Source organism: Uloborus diversus, chromosome 5 (assembly GCF_026930045.1).
Source record: "Uloborus diversus isolate 005 chromosome 5, Udiv.v.3.1, whole genome shotgun sequence".
Lineage (NCBI taxonomy): Eukaryota > Metazoa > Arthropoda > Arachnida > Araneae > Uloboridae > Uloborus > Uloborus diversus.
In genome coordinates, this window is record NC_072735.1 from 47,217,902 (window position 1) to 47,239,448 (window position 21,547).

At 32.7% G+C, this 21,547-nt stretch overlaps 1 protein-coding gene across 1 annotated transcript; it reads left to right on the plus strand.

Moving 5' to 3' along the window:
- Nucleotides 1–9,895: 9,895 nt before the first annotated feature.
- On the plus strand, nucleotides 9,896–20,734 carry LOC129222866 (uncharacterized). Its single transcript, XM_054857425.1, has 2 exons — nucleotides 9,896–10,033; nucleotides 20,288–20,734. The coding sequence occupies exons 1-2, from the start codon at nucleotides 10,022–10,024 to the stop codon at nucleotides 20,537–20,539; spliced, it is 264 nt and encodes an 87-aa protein (XP_054713400.1). The 5' UTR covers nucleotides 9,896–10,021; the 3' UTR covers nucleotides 20,540–20,734.
- Nucleotides 20,735–21,547: the final 813 nt, after the last annotated feature.

A 21,547-nucleotide genomic window follows, 5' to 3' on the forward strand; every position in this document is an offset into this window, starting at 1 on the left:
TGTCAGTGGAATCGTACGTATGGCGTTGAAAACTGCTCAAAACGTTATTGATCAGTCATGGCAACTGTAATTGAGAAAGGTATTTTTAAATATAATTTGTTTGTGCGCTTCTATGAGAAAAATGATCAATAAGGTGAATATTTGTATCGATGCATAAAAAAAGATTTTTTTGTTCGTTTAATTAAATCAATATCTAAGAATAATTACAATGAAAACGCAAGAATCAAACGATATGGGTTAAAAAAGAGTTTTTTTTTCCTATCAATTGAAATATTGTGAAAATCAAATGATATATTTTTTTCTTTCTTTTTTTTATGGTTAATATGAGCTTATTTATATCAGGAAAAATATTAGCCTTGTTCAATCAATTTTATTTTTTGGCACGATTTTTTTTTTACATGAGTGAGGGAGTGATGTCTATCAACACCTTTACCTGATATTTTTGAAAGTGGCTGCAAGGTTGATCGAATAGACATTGTAAACACCTTAGTGAGTTAAAAAAAGGCAAGGCATATTTCTTGAATACACCAACCTGATGCAATTACAACACAGGATGTCCCAAAACGACCGCAAAAACTCTGCACTGCTAGATTCCTCGTTGGGGGTACATAAAAACTGCCTAAAGAAGCGTTCCTGTACGAACCATAATTTACGAGAAAAATACTAAAAACAAAGTATGACGTCACTGCTGATGCAAGGAAAAAACACTTCATTGGACATATCAACAATAGTATTTGAATGTCTTTCCAGACGATAATGTTTGAAACGTCATTACACGTATTTGTTGTTATACGTAATGTACGTATACTGCTGCTGATATATTCAATTAAGTGTTTTTTCGTGCACCGGCAGTGACGTCATACTTAGTTTCTCGTATTTTTCTAGTAAACATAGATCCGTACCGGAACACCTAACACATCTTCAAATTTCTTTCCTTCTATCTTTATATTTATTCTATTTTGCAGTTTTATGTATTGTGGCAGAGATATTTGATTTACAGTATTTTTGGTAGTAGTCATTTTAATTGTCTTTTGAGAAGCTTTAGTCGAAACATCATCTAGTGACTTCATGACAGTCTTTCTTGCTTTTTCAAATTTTTGTTTCTGATCTTCCTTTACTGGAGTTCTTGTTAGGAGTGTATATCTTTGTAGCTTGTTGTTATTGGTTTAGCAGGCTAAAGAACAGCTCGTAAAACAATAGTTCTTAGAATATCCAGGTTTGGATGAAGCGGCGGGAACATCATTGCCTTGGACTCCAGGGGAGTTCCCCCCCCCTCCCCATAGGAGAGGTTTCAGACCCCATGGGAGTATAAGGACTGTCTTCAATGGTAGCATTATCTTGAGATCACAAAATTGAAAGATTTCCAGGTTCGGATGAAGTGATTTGTCATGACCGGGCAAAGTGAATATGGTATCCACTTTGCCCAATCCGCTTTGCCCTTCAGGTACATTTTTGAGGTTATCTCAAATTACTAAAAAACCCGATTGTCTAAACTCGTCGTCTACGGATAGTTGAAAGCTACATCATCATGCATAAAATCCTACTTATAACAAAGAACCAGTCATAAATTGTATTAAAGTTATAAACAAAACACTTACCCCTACAAATTAATATTATTTTCTCAAAAACATACTCTGTCCGTTCATTGGCGCTACACGACGCGAACTCGTCCAGACGTGTTTGCAGCACACGGAGCGGCAACAGATGACTTTTGCTATGACAACGCGACTGCCGGCCATCGAAAAATTTGGGAGTTATAAGCAATATTTGCTTTGCCCGGGGTATCCACTTTACCATGGTTTCCCCTACATAGAAGTAGATACATTGACCTGAAGAAATCTTTAAAAAAATAAATAAATAAAATAAAATAAATAAATAAAAATAAAGTCGTTAAAATTATGTTATGAAACATCGAATGTGTGTTTGTGGGAGGGGGGGGGGCTATTCAATTTCCCGTTCCCCCTCCAAAAGATTTTTCTGTATCCGCCCCTGTGTGCAGTGATGGCTGCCAAACATTATAATTCCATCAACTAGTTTGATGTGCCCTCTAGTAGCAGTTAGAGGAACTTTGATTGCTCAAAGAGGAAGTAACGCAAGAAGATGGGAAGAACATTAAAAAGGGATATTAAGGCTATAATTTTTAGCAATTAATTGTAATAATGGCATTTTGTAGTTTCTATTTTAACATACAATCGAGTTATTAAAATACAAATAATACATTCATGCATCAATATTGCAAAAAAATAAAATAAAGTTAAAATCTTGCATGCAAACGGTGTGAGGAAGTGACAAAGAATTTATTTGACTTTTATTATTATTTAATGTATTCAAACTATAAAAAATCCAACTATAAAAAATCTAAACATCATATTGTGCATGCCTGTTAAATTTATTTTTAAAACAATGATAAACAAATGTGATACAAGCCTGGGGCATAAATTTGGCCTATTTGGAGAGAATCATCCATAAAAAAAAATAATAAAAAGGAAAATTATTTATTAACAATGAAAATAATAACTAATTTTATACCAAGTAAAAAACGTTCTTAAAGTACGTTCCATATGCACGTTCCATTATCAAAAATCATTCGTTTAAAATTAAGTAACCGTATTGTAATATAGGAACATCTCGACATTTTAAGGAAAATGACAAATAACTGAAGTTAAGACAAACATAACCTGGCAGCGTTAAGGAGTCTACTCAGATCCTAATCGCATTATTATACCAAGCTAACAGACAAGGTTTCGCTGCAATTATTGCTAATATTTGAGGACTTAATTATTTATTTTTCCAGAAAATACTTTTTAAAAAATTAAAGTGTCACACTGAAAATTTTGATTGTCTGAATATGTCTCAATCGTCTATAAATCCTGAAATTAAAATTTAAAATATAAAAGTCAACTGTCTCCTTCTCCCTTAACTGCGGAAGATCCCGACATGCAATCATAGGATTTCAGGTTACATTCAACTTTTTTATTAGTAAGAATTATGAAACATGCTGTAGGATAAAGAAAAGATTAATGGGTTGAGAGAGAATACAAACTGACAATAGAATAATGCATTTTTCCCTCATTAACAAGGGACATTTGTTACACATGCGACGGTTATACTTACCATGTTCTGCGCACGCCGTATGGGCTCTTCTCCCCTTTAAATTCACCAAACACATTTCATTACCTTCTGTACAACATTACTGTGTTTCTAGTAGCCACCATAGTAACAATAATTTTCTGCTTTCGATGGCCCTCTATGTACTGGATCGAGTTCCTGCCCGACTTCTTTACTTGGGGCAAACTTTATCTGGCACCATTGTGTGTGTAAGCTGATCCTAATCACAGCATTACGACGTCCGACTTGTAAGTCTCTGTACTTGTGGTTTATTACACAGTTTTTTTAGAGTTTTACAGAACCTAGGAACAGTGGGTCGACATTTTCCTAAGGTGTTCTCCTCTCCTCTACCGAAATTGAGGAAAACGTCCCACAATTATTCGAACCCTGTTCGGATTCGTGATAAGCGTGAATATTAATAGAACATAAGAGCAATAGACATATCTATTAAAAAAAACAGTTAAAGAAATAATAATAATAATAATAATAATGAATGCATCAAATATTTTGTTTAGACATGACTTACAAAGTTGGCGAATCCAACTCGTCGATACCTTCCCATTACCTACTGTCAAAATCTCCCCGAATTTTCCATTTGTATAAAAGATCTAACTGACTATAAATACGGATTGCGCTTACAGCCACATTGCTTAACATCTGACCTTATTAGCCAAGAGCTGAAACTGCCAAAAAGCTAAGACATCGTCAATGTTGATTATTGTTATTATCAATTTCAATGTTACACTTTAAGCTGAACTATGAAGAACTTACGTGATGACTGTCTAATATTTTTTCTTTGCTCATTCTCATTAAATCCAGATTCGTCCATAAATGGAAAGATTAGTTATTATCCCCTTTTAGGTGATGTTTCGTTTGAGTAGTTTTTAAGTGTGAAATTGAGATTAGACTGGCTTAGATAATGATCTAAGCCAGTCTAATGGTAGAATTAATGATAGACAAAGAATACGAGTGGTAGGAAAAACATGATTGCTCAAAGTATTGTTTGCTTGGTAATGCTCGAAATACCAGTTGCTCGTCTCTGAGTAATTTCAGTATAGGACTTCTCTTACGCGTTTTTGATGATTAGCTAAATGGTAGCTCATAAAATACGAATGTCAAAAAAAAAAGTTGAAAGTATTATTTGATTAGTTTAAAATAAAAATGCTAATTAACGTTAAATAAGAAATAACATCGTCAAAAAGCACAAAATTTGCAGATTACTGCACACATGTGCTTCAGTGTTACAAGGAACGCCATTTTCAATGAAAAAGAAATAAGATTGATGAAAAGACATCCGACAAAGAGGTCGGCTTTTATCGGATGTCTTTTCATTCATAAACTCATTTTTTGTTCAGCGGAAGAAGCGTTCTTTGTAACGCCGAAACACGTATATGCAGTAATCTGCAAATTTTGTACTTTTAGACGTTGATATTTCTTATTTTACTTTTTAGCACGAAAGTATTTATTTATCTTACTAATTAACGCTGATCTTCTTCCGCCAACAGTTTCAGTTTAGGGTTTCTCTTGTGGTTATTTGATGATGAACTGACTAAATGATCGCACAAAAATTATGAATGGTTGGAAAAATATCTTTAGGTTAAATTATAAATGCAAATTGCCGTTGCCAGTATTTGGCAGGCCGTTGCCGTTGCCATCTTCTCTTACCAGTTATTTTAATTCTCGACATCTCTTGAAGTTGTTTCTACTGCTAAATTCATATAAGGACTGTTTAAGGAAAAAGATGAGGTTTAAGCAAAGCTATATTAAAATGAGATGATTAACACATCGGTTTGCTTTTCATCTTTTGTACATAATTTATGAATGAAGTTGAAAAATAATAGTTTGTAGAGCAAAAGCACCAAATACAGAGTACCTTTAATTCATGCCACTTACATTAACATGATTCATAAAGAAAATAATATTGAGAGTAAAATGGAATTCAGAACTTCTTTTCTGTATTTTCTGAAATAAAGTTAACCCAATACGAGATGGAAAGTCAAACATCCGGTTTATAGCCGGAAATGGACGCATCTATTAGTTTGCAGGGATGAGAGCTTTTGCAGATGTGTGTTAGCCTCTAAATTAAGCAGAGTCACATTGAATGGAACGAAACACACGTATCACATTTTCCATTTCCCCCTTATTCACATAGACTCGTCTTAGTTAGGTTATTTCCAACTCAAACGCAACCGTGGCCAAACTACTGCTTGGTTGGCTGCCGACTTGCTTAAAACCAAATAAAATATTACTAAATGATTCAGATATTATGCGAAGTAAAATAAATCACAGTTTCAAAGTCACCAGCGCGTCAGCATTTTTTTAAAGACTACGGAATATTTTCCTTTTTTTAAAGAGATGCTGGAAATACAACGTCAAAGCTGTAAGTGACCCTGACTACAACAGGAAAACATACAATGCATACAAAGGCTGCTATTTGTTAAAGCGAATAAACCTAGAGGAAACAACAAACGACCACAAAAAAGAACGGAAGCAGGAGAAATATGGAGGGAAAAAAAGGTGCAAAGAAATTTCTAGAAGAGAGAAAAATATCGTTTGAAAAAGTAGAAGAATCAATGCTTTCAAGCAATGAAAATAGAAATTCGATGAAGATTTATGAATGATTGTTTGGAACTTCAATCATGTTGAGCATTTGAAAGCTGTATGAGTTTTCTTGCTTAAAGTAAAATTTCATTTTGATTTAGCTAATGCTGAAGAGTACATTTCGGGGGAAAAAAGTTGTAAAAATCGAATTATCTGTGGCAGTCAATCAAAAGCTTTAAATTGGAAATATTGATTTCCTTGGCAAGAGAAAATGTGTTAAAAGACCAAATAGTTTCAAAATATAATTTTTCTGAAAACATTTTGCATAAAAAAGGAAACAACGGCATAAATAGAATTAGGAACAGAAGCAGTATTGAAGTGCTGCAACTTCTCCACTTTTAAAATTTCGGTAGTGTAAGCAACTTAGAGCTTTGTGCACACAGTAAGAAACCTCAAAATTAAAACATGTAAATGAAAAACAAATGCTCATAGCGAGAAACCAAGCATTGGAAAAGAAGTTTACTTCGATTTTTGTTTCTCATGTTCTACACACGTGTGTGATTCACACGTTGGTTGATTGATAGCGACGATACTGACAAAGTTGGAGCTATTTTGACTATCAATCTGTGTTTCCGTTCTGGTTTAGCTCTAGGTCAACCACTGCCGTCCTGAAGATGATCTGTACCATTGATGAAGTCTTCTCCCTTCCCCCCTCCAGCATTATCAAATGCTCGTATCACTACAACCGTGATGTGCGCAACTGTTCGATGCGTCCAACCAACCACTTTCACCCTGAAAACACGACGGCGCAGAAATTTGGGACACATGTTCACAATAAGCTTGAATTCATTAACGAGTCATCACTGCCGTCGATACTTCACACATTCTCAGTCAAAATGCATTATAAGACTTGCCGAAAATCATGTGCGATTGTTTGATTCAATACCGAACCGAAAATTCAATACCGGCATTTGGTATTTTTAAAACGTGATACCGGAATATCGGTATTTATACCGGTATTTGAAATGTCTCAAAAAAAGCTTGAAAACATATTTTTTCGCGGCCATATTTCAAAATTTTGTGAAAAAAATGCATTATTTATAAAATAAAAAATCAATACTAATAAAACAACATAATGTATCTATTGAATTGTCTCCAAGTCTGGAACTATTGGTGGTTGTCTCAAGCCTGGTGCTCAACTTTCCTGCAGTTAAAAATATTCTTTCTGAATTCACGCAGATCGGTAATAGGGGAAGCTGCTGTACCCACAGACAAAATTAACTTTTCAATTTTTGCTGGTCTCTGGGAATGGATAATCTATCGGAAAATTTTTCTGGCAGAATCTACAGCTTATCATCATATTTGGCAATTTTTTTCAGTTGAAATTCTCAAAGCTTTCAACTTCAAACAAAAATACTTAAAAACCATCTTTTTTGTTCATGGGTACAACACCCCGTTCACCCCGTAGACAGGTGCCTTTGCACCCATGGACATACAAAAAAATAATATATAAATAGGTCTGAGGTACTCAATTATACTCAATACATTTTCATAAGCCATTTTATAATAAAATATTTCAAACATCCATTGAAAATAACAAATAAAATATGAAACAGAAATTAAACTTTTAAATTAATCGAAGGTTTTTTCCCTTAATTTTTAACATCAGTGAACTCTTTTAATAAAGTGATTACTCTTAAGAGATTTAGTGATGTTATGAATAATTAATATGTTTTAAGCAAAAAAATAATTACTAGATTCATGATGTTATGGCTCTCTATGTACCTACATTATAACCTCAATTTATATGCAAACTGAAACCTTTAACCAAAATTAACACATTAAAAAAAACTCAGTTTAGGTTAAACCAACAAAAATCTAGAAAAGTCGATTTCAAATGAAAACAGGAGGGTTTGATGATCTGTATCGGGAGCTGATCATACAACAGGTGAGGATTACTTCAACACTAAATCTTCAAGCTCTACTTCTATTCCATCATCATTGTTGAAAACAAATTTCGGACGTTGATGACAAGGCACCATTTTAAGGTACATCACATAGCAAGAAGACTCACATGTGACCCAAAGAGACTAAAAATTGCCGTCCGTGGGTGCATATGGTTATGTGTCCTTGGGTGCAAAGGTGCGCCATTTTGGTTTTGCAAGCGAGTCACATCGACAAGACTACAGTTTTAAAACATTAAAAATCAGAAACAAAACCTTCAAAATGTAGGGAATCATGGTATCTACGACAAAAATGAATAATACAATCCACGACGGATGAAAAAAAAAAAAAGAAATTGCTCGTGTTTTTTTTTTTCTTTTACATCCTACTAAAACCGAAAAAAATGTGATAGAATTTTAAATGTTCGTTTGATGTCGTTGAAACTTCTGGGGTTCTGGAGAGGGCACACGTTGAACCCCAATTAGGATCTCTCACGACGATACCCAGAGTTTTCGGACCAACGTCCGTAGGTACAACCGTCCGTACGTACAGCAGCTTCCCCTACTGTTAACAATGCGCGATTTACCTCCTCTAACTGTCTAGAAGTCCTACATCTTCAAATAATTCGGTCTTTTGATTGTATAATCGATCATTTTGTGTGTATGTGTTTCTTTTGTGTTGTTTGTATTATAATTATTATTATAAATTTATAGCTAGTTGTTATTTCTCTCCGAGAGACGTTACTAACATCACTTGAGCAAGAGAGGTTTGTGTTTGCTTTTTATTAGCCCTTTGGTTTGAAATTTACGATCAACTTGATCAAGTGTTCTTTTGTTGTTTCTCTTGTTCGTTTTCGCATTCTTTTCAACATTCTTTACACTTATAATTATTCAAATATCAGAAAATATGCTACAATTGATTATGCTCAACATCTACGCATATTTTCAAGGCACTATATAATTTCTAAACATTATCTTGCAAAGTAGAAAGCCAAATAGCGAGATAGAACAACAAATCAATTCTGATGAAAAATAATGTGTTATGTTAACAAGAAATTTTTTTTTGTTAAAATTTAGTACAGTTGAGATAAATAATTAAAAAAAAATTGATAGTTGGAGCAAACTGTTCAGCCGACAAATGCATTCAAAATTACACTTGAAATCAACACCCACAAAAAGGAAAGTGAGTGATCAGGGAAATGGAAAAAATAAAAACAATCTGCAAAAATGCGCACGAAAATGCGATCTCACCATCTAGTAATGACAATATCATTTTGCAATCTTTCCGCTACTTTTGCTCAGTGATATTCTATTAATTTGTACTTTTGATGCCAAATTTAAAAATGAATAGGTTGGTTTTGGTTCTGTATCACGGAAAAAGAAATGTATATTTAAAATATAAGTAGATATTTGATAAATTAAATTGAAAAATTATTTAATTGAAGCTGTTTATTATTTTCAGCTAATACCGGAAATACCGGTGTTTTACCTCACCAAATACCGGTGTTACAAAACTACGAAGTTGCTCGAAGTAACGGTATACCGGTATGATGGTATTGCAATCACTACTTGGGACATATGTTCACTAAGCTTAAATGCATCGACAAAGCATTGCTGGAGTTGATACTAAAGATATTTTTAGTCAAAATGCAATATCAATCTGCTAAATACGTCTTTCCGATGGGCTGGAGATTTGCTTTTCTATCCTTTGTACTTCAAAACCTAATTATTATTTTTATTTTGTTATTTAATGCATGGGTTTACCCTGAAGGATCGAAATAGGAAAATGCCGACTTTTCGGAAATATTCGATTTTCTACAGTTGTCTTTAGTATGTTAGTGCTGATATTCACCGGATACTGTCAAAATCTACCTAATTTTGAGTTTTTGCAGTACTACATATGTATGGGATATCCATTTAACGTGAAGGGAAAAATACATTTGGCTTGATATTTTCGAAATGAATTTAAAATCACGTCTTTTTTTAATAATGAAAGTCATAAATTTTCATTATTAAAAAAGACGTCGTCTATAAAGCCTTTAAAATCATGTCAAATATACTAATGTTTATTGAAAATGTATGAGGAAATCGAATTTACGCACCGTGAACAACTATGCGTGCGTGCGTGAAAATCTATTGTGAAGCGTTTTTAGAAGCTCTTTCCCGATTTTTCTAGCTATTACCCTCATGACTAATACTTTAAATGTCTTTCTTATTGACGCTTTTTTTATCACGCAATTTTGTTTTTAATAAAAAGATGTAACCTTCATTTGTTACATCAATTTGTGACGCATGAAAAAGAAGGAATAAGAAAACACGAAGGCTTTCATTTCAGAAAAAATCATAATTTTGTAGGCAATACTTTCATTCATTAGTAGGCATTCATTGGAGCTTGGTTTACAATTTTTTGCAGTGCAAGTGGATTTATCATGAAAATTTTTGTAAGTATAAGGTCTTCTTTCCTTTCTTTTTCTGGTAATTGTTACTGTAAAATGGTAAACTTACAGCATCGCTGATTTTTACAGTAATTTATACCGGAAAAAAAACGATCCCAACTCCAATTAGTTGCTGTGGCCTACCGAGGAAACCGTAAAATTTTACAGTAACATTTGATTTTTACGGTAATTTATACCGGAGAAAAAAGCGATCCCAGCTCCAATTAGTTGCTGTGGCCTACCGAGGAAACCGAAAAATTTTACTGTAACATTTGATTTCTACGGTAATAGTTACTGGCAACATGGATGCCAGTAACAATTACCGTAAATTTTCCGGAAAATTTTTAACAGTATGTTATATATATATATATATATATATATATATATATATATATATATATATATATATATATATATATATATATATATATATATATATATATATATATATATATATATATATATATATACGAGTATATATATATATATCTTAATATATAAAAATGGAGTTTGGTAAATTTGTTCCCTAAGATCTCAGAAACTACCCGGCAGATTTGGATGAAACTTTCACCGTTTGTTCTGTTTGGTACTGAGGAGGTTTGTAGACCAGTTCGAAAAAAATCCGATTGATAGTTCCTTTTTTATTCTAATTTGTCCAAATTTTCGCATAAATGCCCCAATATGACGGTGAAAAAATACGTGCACATATTAAAATTATGTGTCCATCGAAAGCGCTTATTTTTCTGCTGAAGATGGCATCTGTTACAAAGTTCTAAGTTGTATAAAAAACGAGTTATTAGCTTTTTTTGTTCCATGTTCGAAAGCTTTCCTCAACCCAATTCATTATTTAGTGTATTATTTCAACTCCCAGTTCATAGTTAGAATTGTTGAATTTTTATGTGTTTCGTCTGACTGAGACTTTTCTCAAGTCAAATCTTAAAGTAACGTTTTTTCTTTTTTCCCCAAAATTGGCTGAAAATAACTAGATTTGGTTGATTATTTTCCATTTAAACGGAACTTTAGTGTAATTAATGTTTTTTTAAAATTATTTGTGCTGATCGGATTTTTTAATCATTATCCAATCTAACAGCAGAAACCTCGCCAAAATTTATGCAGAAAGATTTCAGTAGCGAATGCATTTGGCAGTTTTTTCAACTGTCGCGGTTTTTGAAGTCAAAGACTACGTAATAATGTTCGTCAGCTTTCACCATGTAAACAAAATATCGTGAATCAAAGAATATTTAAAAACATTTTTTACTGTAAAATAATCCAGCAACTAAATTATGTAAATCCATAAACAGCACAAAAATTTCCATTAATGTGACTTTGTGCATAAATTCAAACCATCGCCAAATTTTACTACTTATTTTGGAAACATTTCGGTTGAAATTGTTTAGCGCCATTTTATGGTGACCAAAAGTATCTTAGCATATGGCGACAATATCTCTTTAATAAAAATTAGGGGGATATTTCGATAATTGGGAATCTGGCGCGGTCGTCTCATTTTTGGCGTAAATAATTTTATTTTGGTAACCCTGCTGATTTATAGTAACCCTATGTGAATAGATATTTCCGATTTCTTTTTTTGATTTGCAAAGAAAAATACCTCTCGCGCAGGCGCTGGAGCCAAAAATTAACGCTAATGAAGAAAGATAGCCAGATTCCCAATTATCGAAATATCCCCAAAATTAGTAACATACCGTTTTACAAAGTAAGGAGGGGGAGCATTATCCAAGGTATCCCAAAACGATTCTCGCAAATTCAGCAACATTTTAAATCTCACCAAGAATCCACAATAATTGAAATTTTCCAAAATAACTAAAGCAAGTTTAAGGGGATCAGGAGCGCGTGGCTACATTTTTTTTAAACAGTTCGTTCTTCAATAGACATACAGAGAAGGTAAGACTCTATGTAAAAAAAATAAGTATTAACCGATAAATCTTTTTAAACATGTGAAGTTTAATTTCATATTTCGGAAATTCTTCAAATTTGTATATGCTTAAATTTTGTGTTTTCGTTTCTAAATGAATTGCTACTTTAGTTTTATGAGTAAAGAAGAATCTAGATTTTAAATCACGTCAAAAAGGTGTGTTTTAAGTTCTTTCACTTAAAACAGAAAACAAATGCAAGTAACGATTGTTTCTCATAATTATTGCTAACCCAGGCAACGCCGGGTATTTTTTGCTAGTATATATATATATATATATATAGCAGCTAAACATTATTTTTTTGGGGGGGGAGGGAAGGGGCAGATTCGGAAAGAAGTATTTAGCGGTCATAGATATAATATGTAAAAAAAATTCTGTTTTAATGCAACAATGACGTAAAAAATTACTACTTTTTCTCATACTTTTCAGTAGATATTTTGTAAAGCTAATGATGCACCCACTGCTTAGTTTTGTAATCAGCAGTGATAGTTTTAATCATGCTGACTTTTAAAATATGTAAGAGTTTTTTGTTTTACTATTTCTCAATACGTATGTGAAATGTGTACTACATTTTTCAGATTTTTTTTAAAAAGCATTTGTGGAGTTGCAGCAAGTTTTACTATTTGTAACAAGGTTTTACAACGGAAATACCAGAAACATATTTTGAAAATACCCATAAGCTGTTTTCATTCTTTTGCAGTATACTGCACTTCATTTCGCATATTGATGTTTTCTATCAACATTCAGAATAGTTAAGATCTTTCTCAAACGCTCTACATATCACAAAATGAAATCGTTATCGTCGATCATTTTCAGAATAGGAAAAACTGATTGAGAATAATTGTTTGCCTTAACTAATGAAGTAATCTCTTCATATGGGTTAAATTCTATTTCGAAATTGTGTACTCTATGTTATGATGGCGCATCTTGTATGAGATGCCCGTACAGTGTTGAGAATGTTCAACTGTTACGCGTAAACTCCATGTCATTTTACATAAATTTTTATGCTCATATTATAACATAATGTTTAGCTAGTAAGTGTTCATTGATTCCTTGCACCAGAAACACATTTTAGCAACTTGATGTATTACATGTTTTCATAGAAACTTGTAAAAATATGCTATTTTTTGAAAAACATTCCACATCAAAAAATACCACCTCAACAAATATATCTTGAGGCTCAACTTGACAATATCTGAGTACACAAGATGGTATTCAAGAGTTAAATCAATAAAAGTCCCCAATAAGAATGACTGGAAAGCGATCTTTTCAATGAAAGGAAATCTAATGTTATTTTAATATGTATGACTTTTTTAAAATTTTTGTTTACTTTATTTATACTGCGGCGTATTTTTCGAATTATGCTACGCTCTATCATAAAAATTTCAATCCGCTAATCTTAACTCTTGGATTGACAATTTTGCTCTTTATGATTTTTGCACTAGTGCATACTTGAACAAAGTGTATGACAGAACTTTAGATAATAGTTTTCATTGTATGCCATTGTAGAAGAAGTGATAAAACTCACATGTATTATGTAGGTAGGTTATAGAAAACTTAAAAGAAAATATTACACTTCTAAGTAAAATTTCTAGCATGAGGGAAGAGGAATTGTTTTGTGAATTGCGACTATGCTTTTTAATAACACAAAATAAATATTAGTCCAATTTAAAAAGTTTTCTTGGTAATTTTGAAGAGAGGAATCTGAATGAAATCTGTTTTTTATCGTAACTTTCTTGTTCCCATTGTTTTTTTATTGACTGTTTCAATTAGGTCAGTCATTTGAAAGATGACTTTTGTGCCTCATGAGGTTAGAGAATTACCTTCGAAGCCCAATGAGATTATCAAGAGCTTCATCTTTGGCTGTAGTGGCAATAAAGCAAAACACTGGATATTGATTAAATATAGTTACAAAATTTTCTCTTCTTCCTGTCTTAAAAAACAGCGGATTAAAACTTTACTAGAAAATAAAAGCTGCTACCGAGATATTTTGTGAGATAACTTAATAACAAAATTAATTTAAAGCTTCAGTCGCAAAAGTTTTAATTTTTCTTAACAAACCTAATTATTCTCAACATTAAAACCATTTTATTATCACTTTCTGTAAACCAATATGCATTTTATACCGTATTGAAGAAATTCATGTTTAAAAAACTCGACCCCCCAAACGAAATGCTGAAATGCCGCCCCTGTTAACAAGCACTAATAATTTTGTTTCTGTGGCATTATGATCTTTAAATGCACTTTTCTCAGACACATTTCTTTCAAATTGGTATTTTCTGTTCCCTAAGGCTTTTTTATGCTCAAGATCGAGACTTGATTTTTTGGCTGATGTTTTTATACATGTACTAACTTGAAGTTAGTATAGGATTATGTCAGAGACTTACAGAAAGATTCAGGAAAATATTGGATAGTTATTTTCAATTTATTGCGTTTTTTTTTTTTTTTCAAAACAATAACTTAAACTACTATACTAATGTTCGTCATCATGGTTAAAAATTCGCTACGGTTGTTTCTTTCTTTCTTTTTTTTTTTCAAGGCTTAAGTAAAGCAGGTTTCATGTAATATTTTTTTTTTTGTAAAATCAAGGTTTTTTTTTGGTATAATTGAGCTTAAAAAGCAGATACAAACTTCCTAGATTACTATTTTCCTTCATTTAAGATTAATAAGAAGTAAAAATACCATAATGTATAGGCAAAAATATAGCTAATCCTAGTGATCCCGTTCTAAAGTTTATAACGATGATCCACCTAGGCAATATTTAATATATTTTCTTTTTTACTTTGCAAAGTAAAAAAACTCTCTTTTCCAACTTGAGTTGTGATAATGTTTCTTCAGAAATAATATTTACTTGTCAAAAAAAAGGAGAAGAAAAAGAAATAAATAAAGAAGCGTACCAGGTTTAGTTATGTATTTGACGTTGCGCGTTCGACAGTTGACTAGGAAAAGAGCAAAGCAAGACTATTTGAGCAGAATACATTTAAGAATTCAATTATGAATTATGAAGATTTAATACGGTGAAACGTAATTATAAACTAAAAAATCATGGAGATTGCGATCGAGATTTTCTTTACAAAATTTGAATATTTTAATATCAGTTTAAATTTTAAAAAAATATTCAATTCCTAGGAAAACAAATTAGGAGATACATTACACAACTTCATTCACGTTATTTTTGCATTGTTTCGTAAATTTAGAAATCGTACCACTTTAGATATTCTTCTTAAATTTTTTCCGGAATAATAACAGAGTAGTAGGAAAGAGAATCGTGTGAATTGGAAAAACGGCCTGTAATTTACGATCACCAGAAAAAAAAAAATTGATACAGAAAAGTAATAACTGATGAACACTTTTACCTCTGAGATTGAAAATCGGAACATTTGGTAAGTTCCCATAATTACCAGTGCAAAAGAAAGCGTTCGCAATGATAAAGATTTCTTGAAGGGAAAAAAAAAACTCAAGTACCTATTAAAAAGGATACAGTCAGTCTGGAATTGATTGTCAGAGAAAATTACTCGCCGACTTTTCAGGATTCGTTACGCTATTTTGACTGGGAAATTTGTTATAGAAGTCATACTGTTAGTAAAAAATCAGGTTGCATATCAAGTTACTTAGATATACTTTTGAAGTAGTGAATACTTAAAATTGTACGTAGAAAAGTCCGGAAAGTGCTAATTTTGTACGATAAATTTTGTACAATTTGCATTTTGATCACAATAATTTATTTCTGGAACAAAAAATAAATAACGCACATAGATGGTATCTGGTATATCCAGCTTCCCGTATTTGGAGTGGGAACTGTGAATTGTGGTGGGAATACGGTGGTGGAAGTACTATAGATAGTTAGCAGCATGCGCGCCATTTGCAGTTCAGCTAATGATTTATCGTGGTGAGCATTCTCGTGTGTTGTGGAGGGGTGTATTCGTGATGTGTTTTTTAATTTGCTACTCAGCAAGAATTTCACGTTCAGTTCCAATGATGACGTCATGAACTTGTTCCTGAGAGAAGAAAAAAAATCATGTTTCAGTATCAAACTTAGAGCCACAGGTACTGCACTGAAAACAAAACGCTTGGCCGCAAATATGCGGCCCATATGAGTGTCCATTTAAATATCTCAACAGTGTTTAGTCCTTAATCATTTAGTAGCCCAGCGATTTTTTGATGGGAATGATTTTTCCAGCCGAACGGGAATGTCGATCAAGAGTGAACCGAATGCGATATTCTAACTGAACAGTAACCAAAAAAACCGCCATTACGACGATACTAATCTACAACACGTGGTAAGGCACAAATACGGAGGTAGATATGCCGGCCCTTGAGTACTGGGATTTTTTTGGTTTAAAAAAAAACAGATCTATGTATTTATAAGTTTACGTTTTCTGTGAAAATATATAAGAAACACATACTATTTAATTTAAAAAAACATTTATCAAATAGTACCCATGTACTTACTTCGTTTTATTTTTTTACAGAATTTTAATTCTCCTTAAAAAAAATCTTATTAACGGAACTGGTTACAAAATATTTCAAAGCACGTTTATTGACGTCAGAGGAACTTTTATACCCTAACCTTTATTTTTATCTGTAGGAGTAAAGCTAGTGTTTTTAAAAGTTAAAAACAAATTTAAAAAAACGTCAGTTACATGCTTTAAATTATTTTGCGCTTTTTGTAATAAAAAAACTGAAAGACCAGACTAACAGTACACATTATTTATTACACTATATCATTATTTTAGCACTTCTGGTGTAAACAAAATAAGTCAACAAGCGATAGATAGCGCAGATTTTATAGCCACTCAACATTTAAAGATTTTGCAAGTGCAGAGAGTGGCTAAGTGGGAACCAATCTTAGCCCCTCTTCTAAAGTAATACGCGGAAAGCAATTTTGAAGTTTGTTTTTTATAAGCAATAGGCACTTAAAGTTCGACATTTTCCTATTATCTAACTTTGAATTTTGGACAGCGTCTTAGACATATCAGAGTTACAAATGCATCCGGACAGGTATACTGTTTATACTTTGGATAAACAAATGAAACTTTTTGTAATAAGTTTGAAAAATGCGTGGCTAAAATATTTAGGGAAGTAACATTTGAGACTCAAGTTTAGGAAATTTATTGTTCCCCATCTTAAGAGGGAACGTGACCTGCTGGTTAGTAATAATTTTGAAAATCTTAATCTTATAGTCAGAACGCTTCATGGCATTGTAAAACTTTCACGGTGAAACTTTTCGAATTAATAGCTCTATTTAGAGACACTTTACACCTAGTTTGAGCCACTGGTTTTTCTTTCAAATATGATGCTCTAGATTTCGAATGTTCTCCGGCAATCGTAATTTTTTTTTTAACCAAGAAGTCTCCTCTTTATCGAATTTTAATGCCCCAGATGTATTTAGTGAAACATTTCTGTGCATTTACGATTGGGTCAAACTGCCTTGTAATATTTTTTACCTTTATGAGCCATTATTGGCTTAAATTGCCAGAAAAACCCCTGACATTATAGATAGAAATTTAAAACTTTAAATACACAAGAAATATTACATTTTTGAGTTGAATAGCATGATCATAGATCAAACACTGAAAAACCTGTTTGATTCAATAATTAAAATAAAGCTTAATGTGTGTAAAATATCAAGAATAGAACATTTTATGCAATTTTGATCTATTTTTTCTCTATTAAAATCACATACCGAAATTTTATTGCTACACACCCTTCATTGGTTAGTTTTTTTCAGCATGTATTGTCTAGACATTAATACTTGATGTTACGACACTTATTCAGATTAAGTTACCATTAGAACCAGCGTAATTTAGCTTTTATAAAGAAACCCAGAAAACAGTGGTTCATCTTAAAATACAGACTAGTCTGCAAAGTTTAAAAAATGCCTAGAGCTAATTTTTTATTTTAATAAACAAATCATTTAAATATTTCTTTATTCAAACACTTAATATGTATAAGAACTTCATACTTCCTAAATGTAGAAGAGGTAGAAATAAAGAGTTTCCTTGTCTAATATTTTGTCTAAATTTGCACCTCTTAATTATGTCGTTTGAAAACAGTTGATAAACCTATGGAAGGATCTTTATAATAATAAATATTTTAACTGACAGAAAAATGAGTAGTCAAATTTGAACTCCTAGGGTCTTAAGTTCTGCTTGAAAATTGGAAATTTATATGTGATATTTCTTTTCTTAAGGATACAACAGGTTTAGCACCCTTCTTTGGCTGTACTTTATCAAATAATTTTCTTTGTGCAATAAATCTAACTGGATCATTTACTTGTTACTCTAAGACAGTGGTCCCCAACCTTTTTCACATCTCGACACACTTTTCACTAACTAAAAGCTCGCGACCCCCGAAGTGTCCCCTATAAAAGCAGTGGCGAATGCAGGATTTGATTTTCTCACTTTCAATGAAGTGAATGAAGGCATTTTCTTTTAACAAGCCCGTAGCGAGGTCAAAAAATTCAGAGGGGGCGTTTGGAAGATCCTCAGTTTTATAAAACACATGTATAGAAAGATAGAGAGAAAGAGTCCTGATTTATATTTGGAGGGGGAGAAGGGAGGAGGAGGTGTCATTACTAGCATATGAGCAATCAAGTTACAAGAATTGCGTTATATAAACGGAGAAAGAGAATTAAAAAATATGAATCTACAGTCGTAAGTGTAACATTCGCGATGGTCCTCTCCCGAAATTGTAGTTCTAAAACTACAGTTTACACGATCTCTGGTGATGTTTGGAGGAGAAGAGGTTCAAGGACTTTCAAAAACGGTTCAAGCTCAGAAACTTGCCTTTGAATTTTCTTTAAGTCCTAAAAAATAAGTTTTTGACGATTTTTAACGATGGGTGAGGGAGGAGATGGATCGGAGATGCTCTCTATTTTTTTTTTTTTTTTTTGAAATATAAATGATGATATGTGTACAAAATAACCACTGTTATAGACTATCTTAGTTGAAATTTAGGGAAGAAATGGTGTTCGGGCGACCTTACCGCGGAAATTTTTTTAAATATGAGGTTCCGAAAACGCAATTATAAACCATCCTAGTGAACATCAGGAAAAAGGTTTGGATTCAGCGCCCCTCTCTCTCCCTCCCCCTCCCCCGTAGTTTTTTCGGAATTGAAGTTCCAAAAACGAAATCTTAGACGAGTTTTAATGATGTGGCGGGAGAGAGGGTTTCGGATACTACCAATTTTTTTTTTTTTTTTTCGAAATTTAAGTCTGAGGAACAGAATAGCAATTTATCTCTGATGACAAGAGGACATGTTCAGTGACCCTCTTCCGGATTTTTTTTTTCAAACTTAAGCCTTAAAAACGGAATTTCGTATGATCATTAATTATGTGAAGGGGGTCAGCAGGCACTCCCCTGGAATGTTTTTCGAAATTAAAATCCCAAAAACCCAATTCTTGGCTATTTGTGATGAAGTTCGAGGACGGGAAGGAGTTTGGGGATCTTTCCCGGAATATTTTCGAAATTAAGTCTCTTAAAAACGCAACTTCAGGACACCTTTCAGGATAAGGGTTGGGGTTTAGAGAATCTCTAAGAGAAATTATTTGAAATTGATTTTCCAAAGACGAAATTTTAGACGATTTTGGATAATGTTAGAGGGAGTGAATTCGGGACTCTTTCACTGAACCTTTTAGAGATTGGAGTCCCTAAACGAAAGCTTAACATAATCTTAGAGGATGTTCTGAGAACAGGTACTATGGCATGAGAAGGGAGAGAGTTTGCTATAGCCCCATACCTCTCCTGCATTTGCCATTCCTCTCAACTATTGATACTTCTCGAAAATGATGCTATTTTTCCCCTGTGTATTTTAGTTGCTATGCAATGATATAGTTTTAAATGAAGGGATAATGTCGCGACTCCATAAGAAATGATTCGCGACCCCCTTGGGGATCGCGATCCACAGGTTGAGAACCCCTGCTCTAAGAAAATATTAACGAATATTTGCCATTAAAAAATGAGAAAGTTAATGTTATTTGCTACATATTTGCCTCAGGTCAACAGCAGGATATAAGAAAGAGGAGATTTTGAATTAAACGTAGTCTTGTCTTAAACTAAGATGAATTTTGGAGCTTTCGCAATACAAAAATGTTTTTTATACAAAAGATGTGAAGACATAAATTTGTCTGAGAATTCAACGAAATGAAGACACCTTTGGTATTTTAGCGGGACCAGAATCTCATTTCAATTTTTGAGATGCTTTACTGTTGCTCTGAGGTGATAATGTTTTACATTTCTTGATTTTCATTAATCGGTGTGTTTACTGCTTCAAGATTTTCAGTTCAAATGTTCATGAACTTTAATCACGTAGTTTTTTTTCCTTGCAATAGGTATTTTTTGTAATACCCCTGCTTGCCTTGACGAAAGGAGCTCCTCAAATGCAGCCTGGTATGGGTCCTCCAATGGGAAACATGGGACCACCAATGGGAGTGCCAATGGGACAACCAATGAACAACATGGGAAATAATTACGTACCTCAGCAGTACGTACCAAACATGCCTTATGGTATGCCTCAAAACTCCCAAGGTGTTCCAGGAGCAGGTTATGGACAATACGGTCAATATGGACAGTATGGAAAGTAATTTTTGAAAAACATGGTTTCAGGATGATCATTTCTGTTGTAACTGTAAGAATAGTATATATAGTTATTCTTCTGTTTTAGTTTCATCTGAAAATCTGTTAAAAAAAGTTGCTTGCTTTCTACTTGGTTTCATTCTAAATGCATTTGTTTTTTGAAGCAACGAATGATAAAAAAATAAAAAAGGAATTGAATGGTGTCTTTGAAATTAATTATTTGAACGTTTAGTTAACTTCACAATTTTACATTACATCTTTAGAAAACATTTGCCGTTTTTCTTTGTTCTGTACTTGTGGGTTTTGAACCCTACGTTTCACCGGCATTAGAATGTCCTCCCCTCTTAAATGAATCAAAAGGTAAGGTTGAAACTGAAAAGCAGACGGGGGATATGCTAAATGTTGGTGAAAAGTAGGGTACATCGTAATTGCTTTACGACGAAATTCTTAATTGTTAGCTCGATGCAATAAAGCTAAGAATAAAAAGATTTTCCATTTAAACGATTGATCTAAACAATACGTTTAAATATGGAAGAAAACTTCCCTCAAAGTGAAGAAAAATTGAGAAAAACGAAATAAGATTGATTTTTTTTTTCTTTTGGCATTTGTAGCAATTGTTAGTTACACCTTTTCCTCTCGTTTTTCGAATTGCACGTTAAAAGTAATGTTGTGTTTCGACCAGTGCAATTGTGAAAAGTAATAATTAGGAAATCTTGGGAAAACTAATACAATAGGAATCATTTTTTTTAAGGAAAAAAATAATGATGTCTAGGAAAGTAAATATTCCTACCAATTCACTGTAAAGAATTAAAAATAAGTAAACAGAATAACGTATTTAGTAACAATATAATAAACAATTTTATCGGATTTATTGGAAATTTTTAGTTTGGCTTTATGACAAAAATATAGAAGAAAAAGTAGATGAGGTATTCTTTTTGACCTTACTTAGATTTCCGAAATAACTACAAGGTGTTTGCAAAAGCAACAGTTTGAAGAAGATAAAAATAGAGATAAGA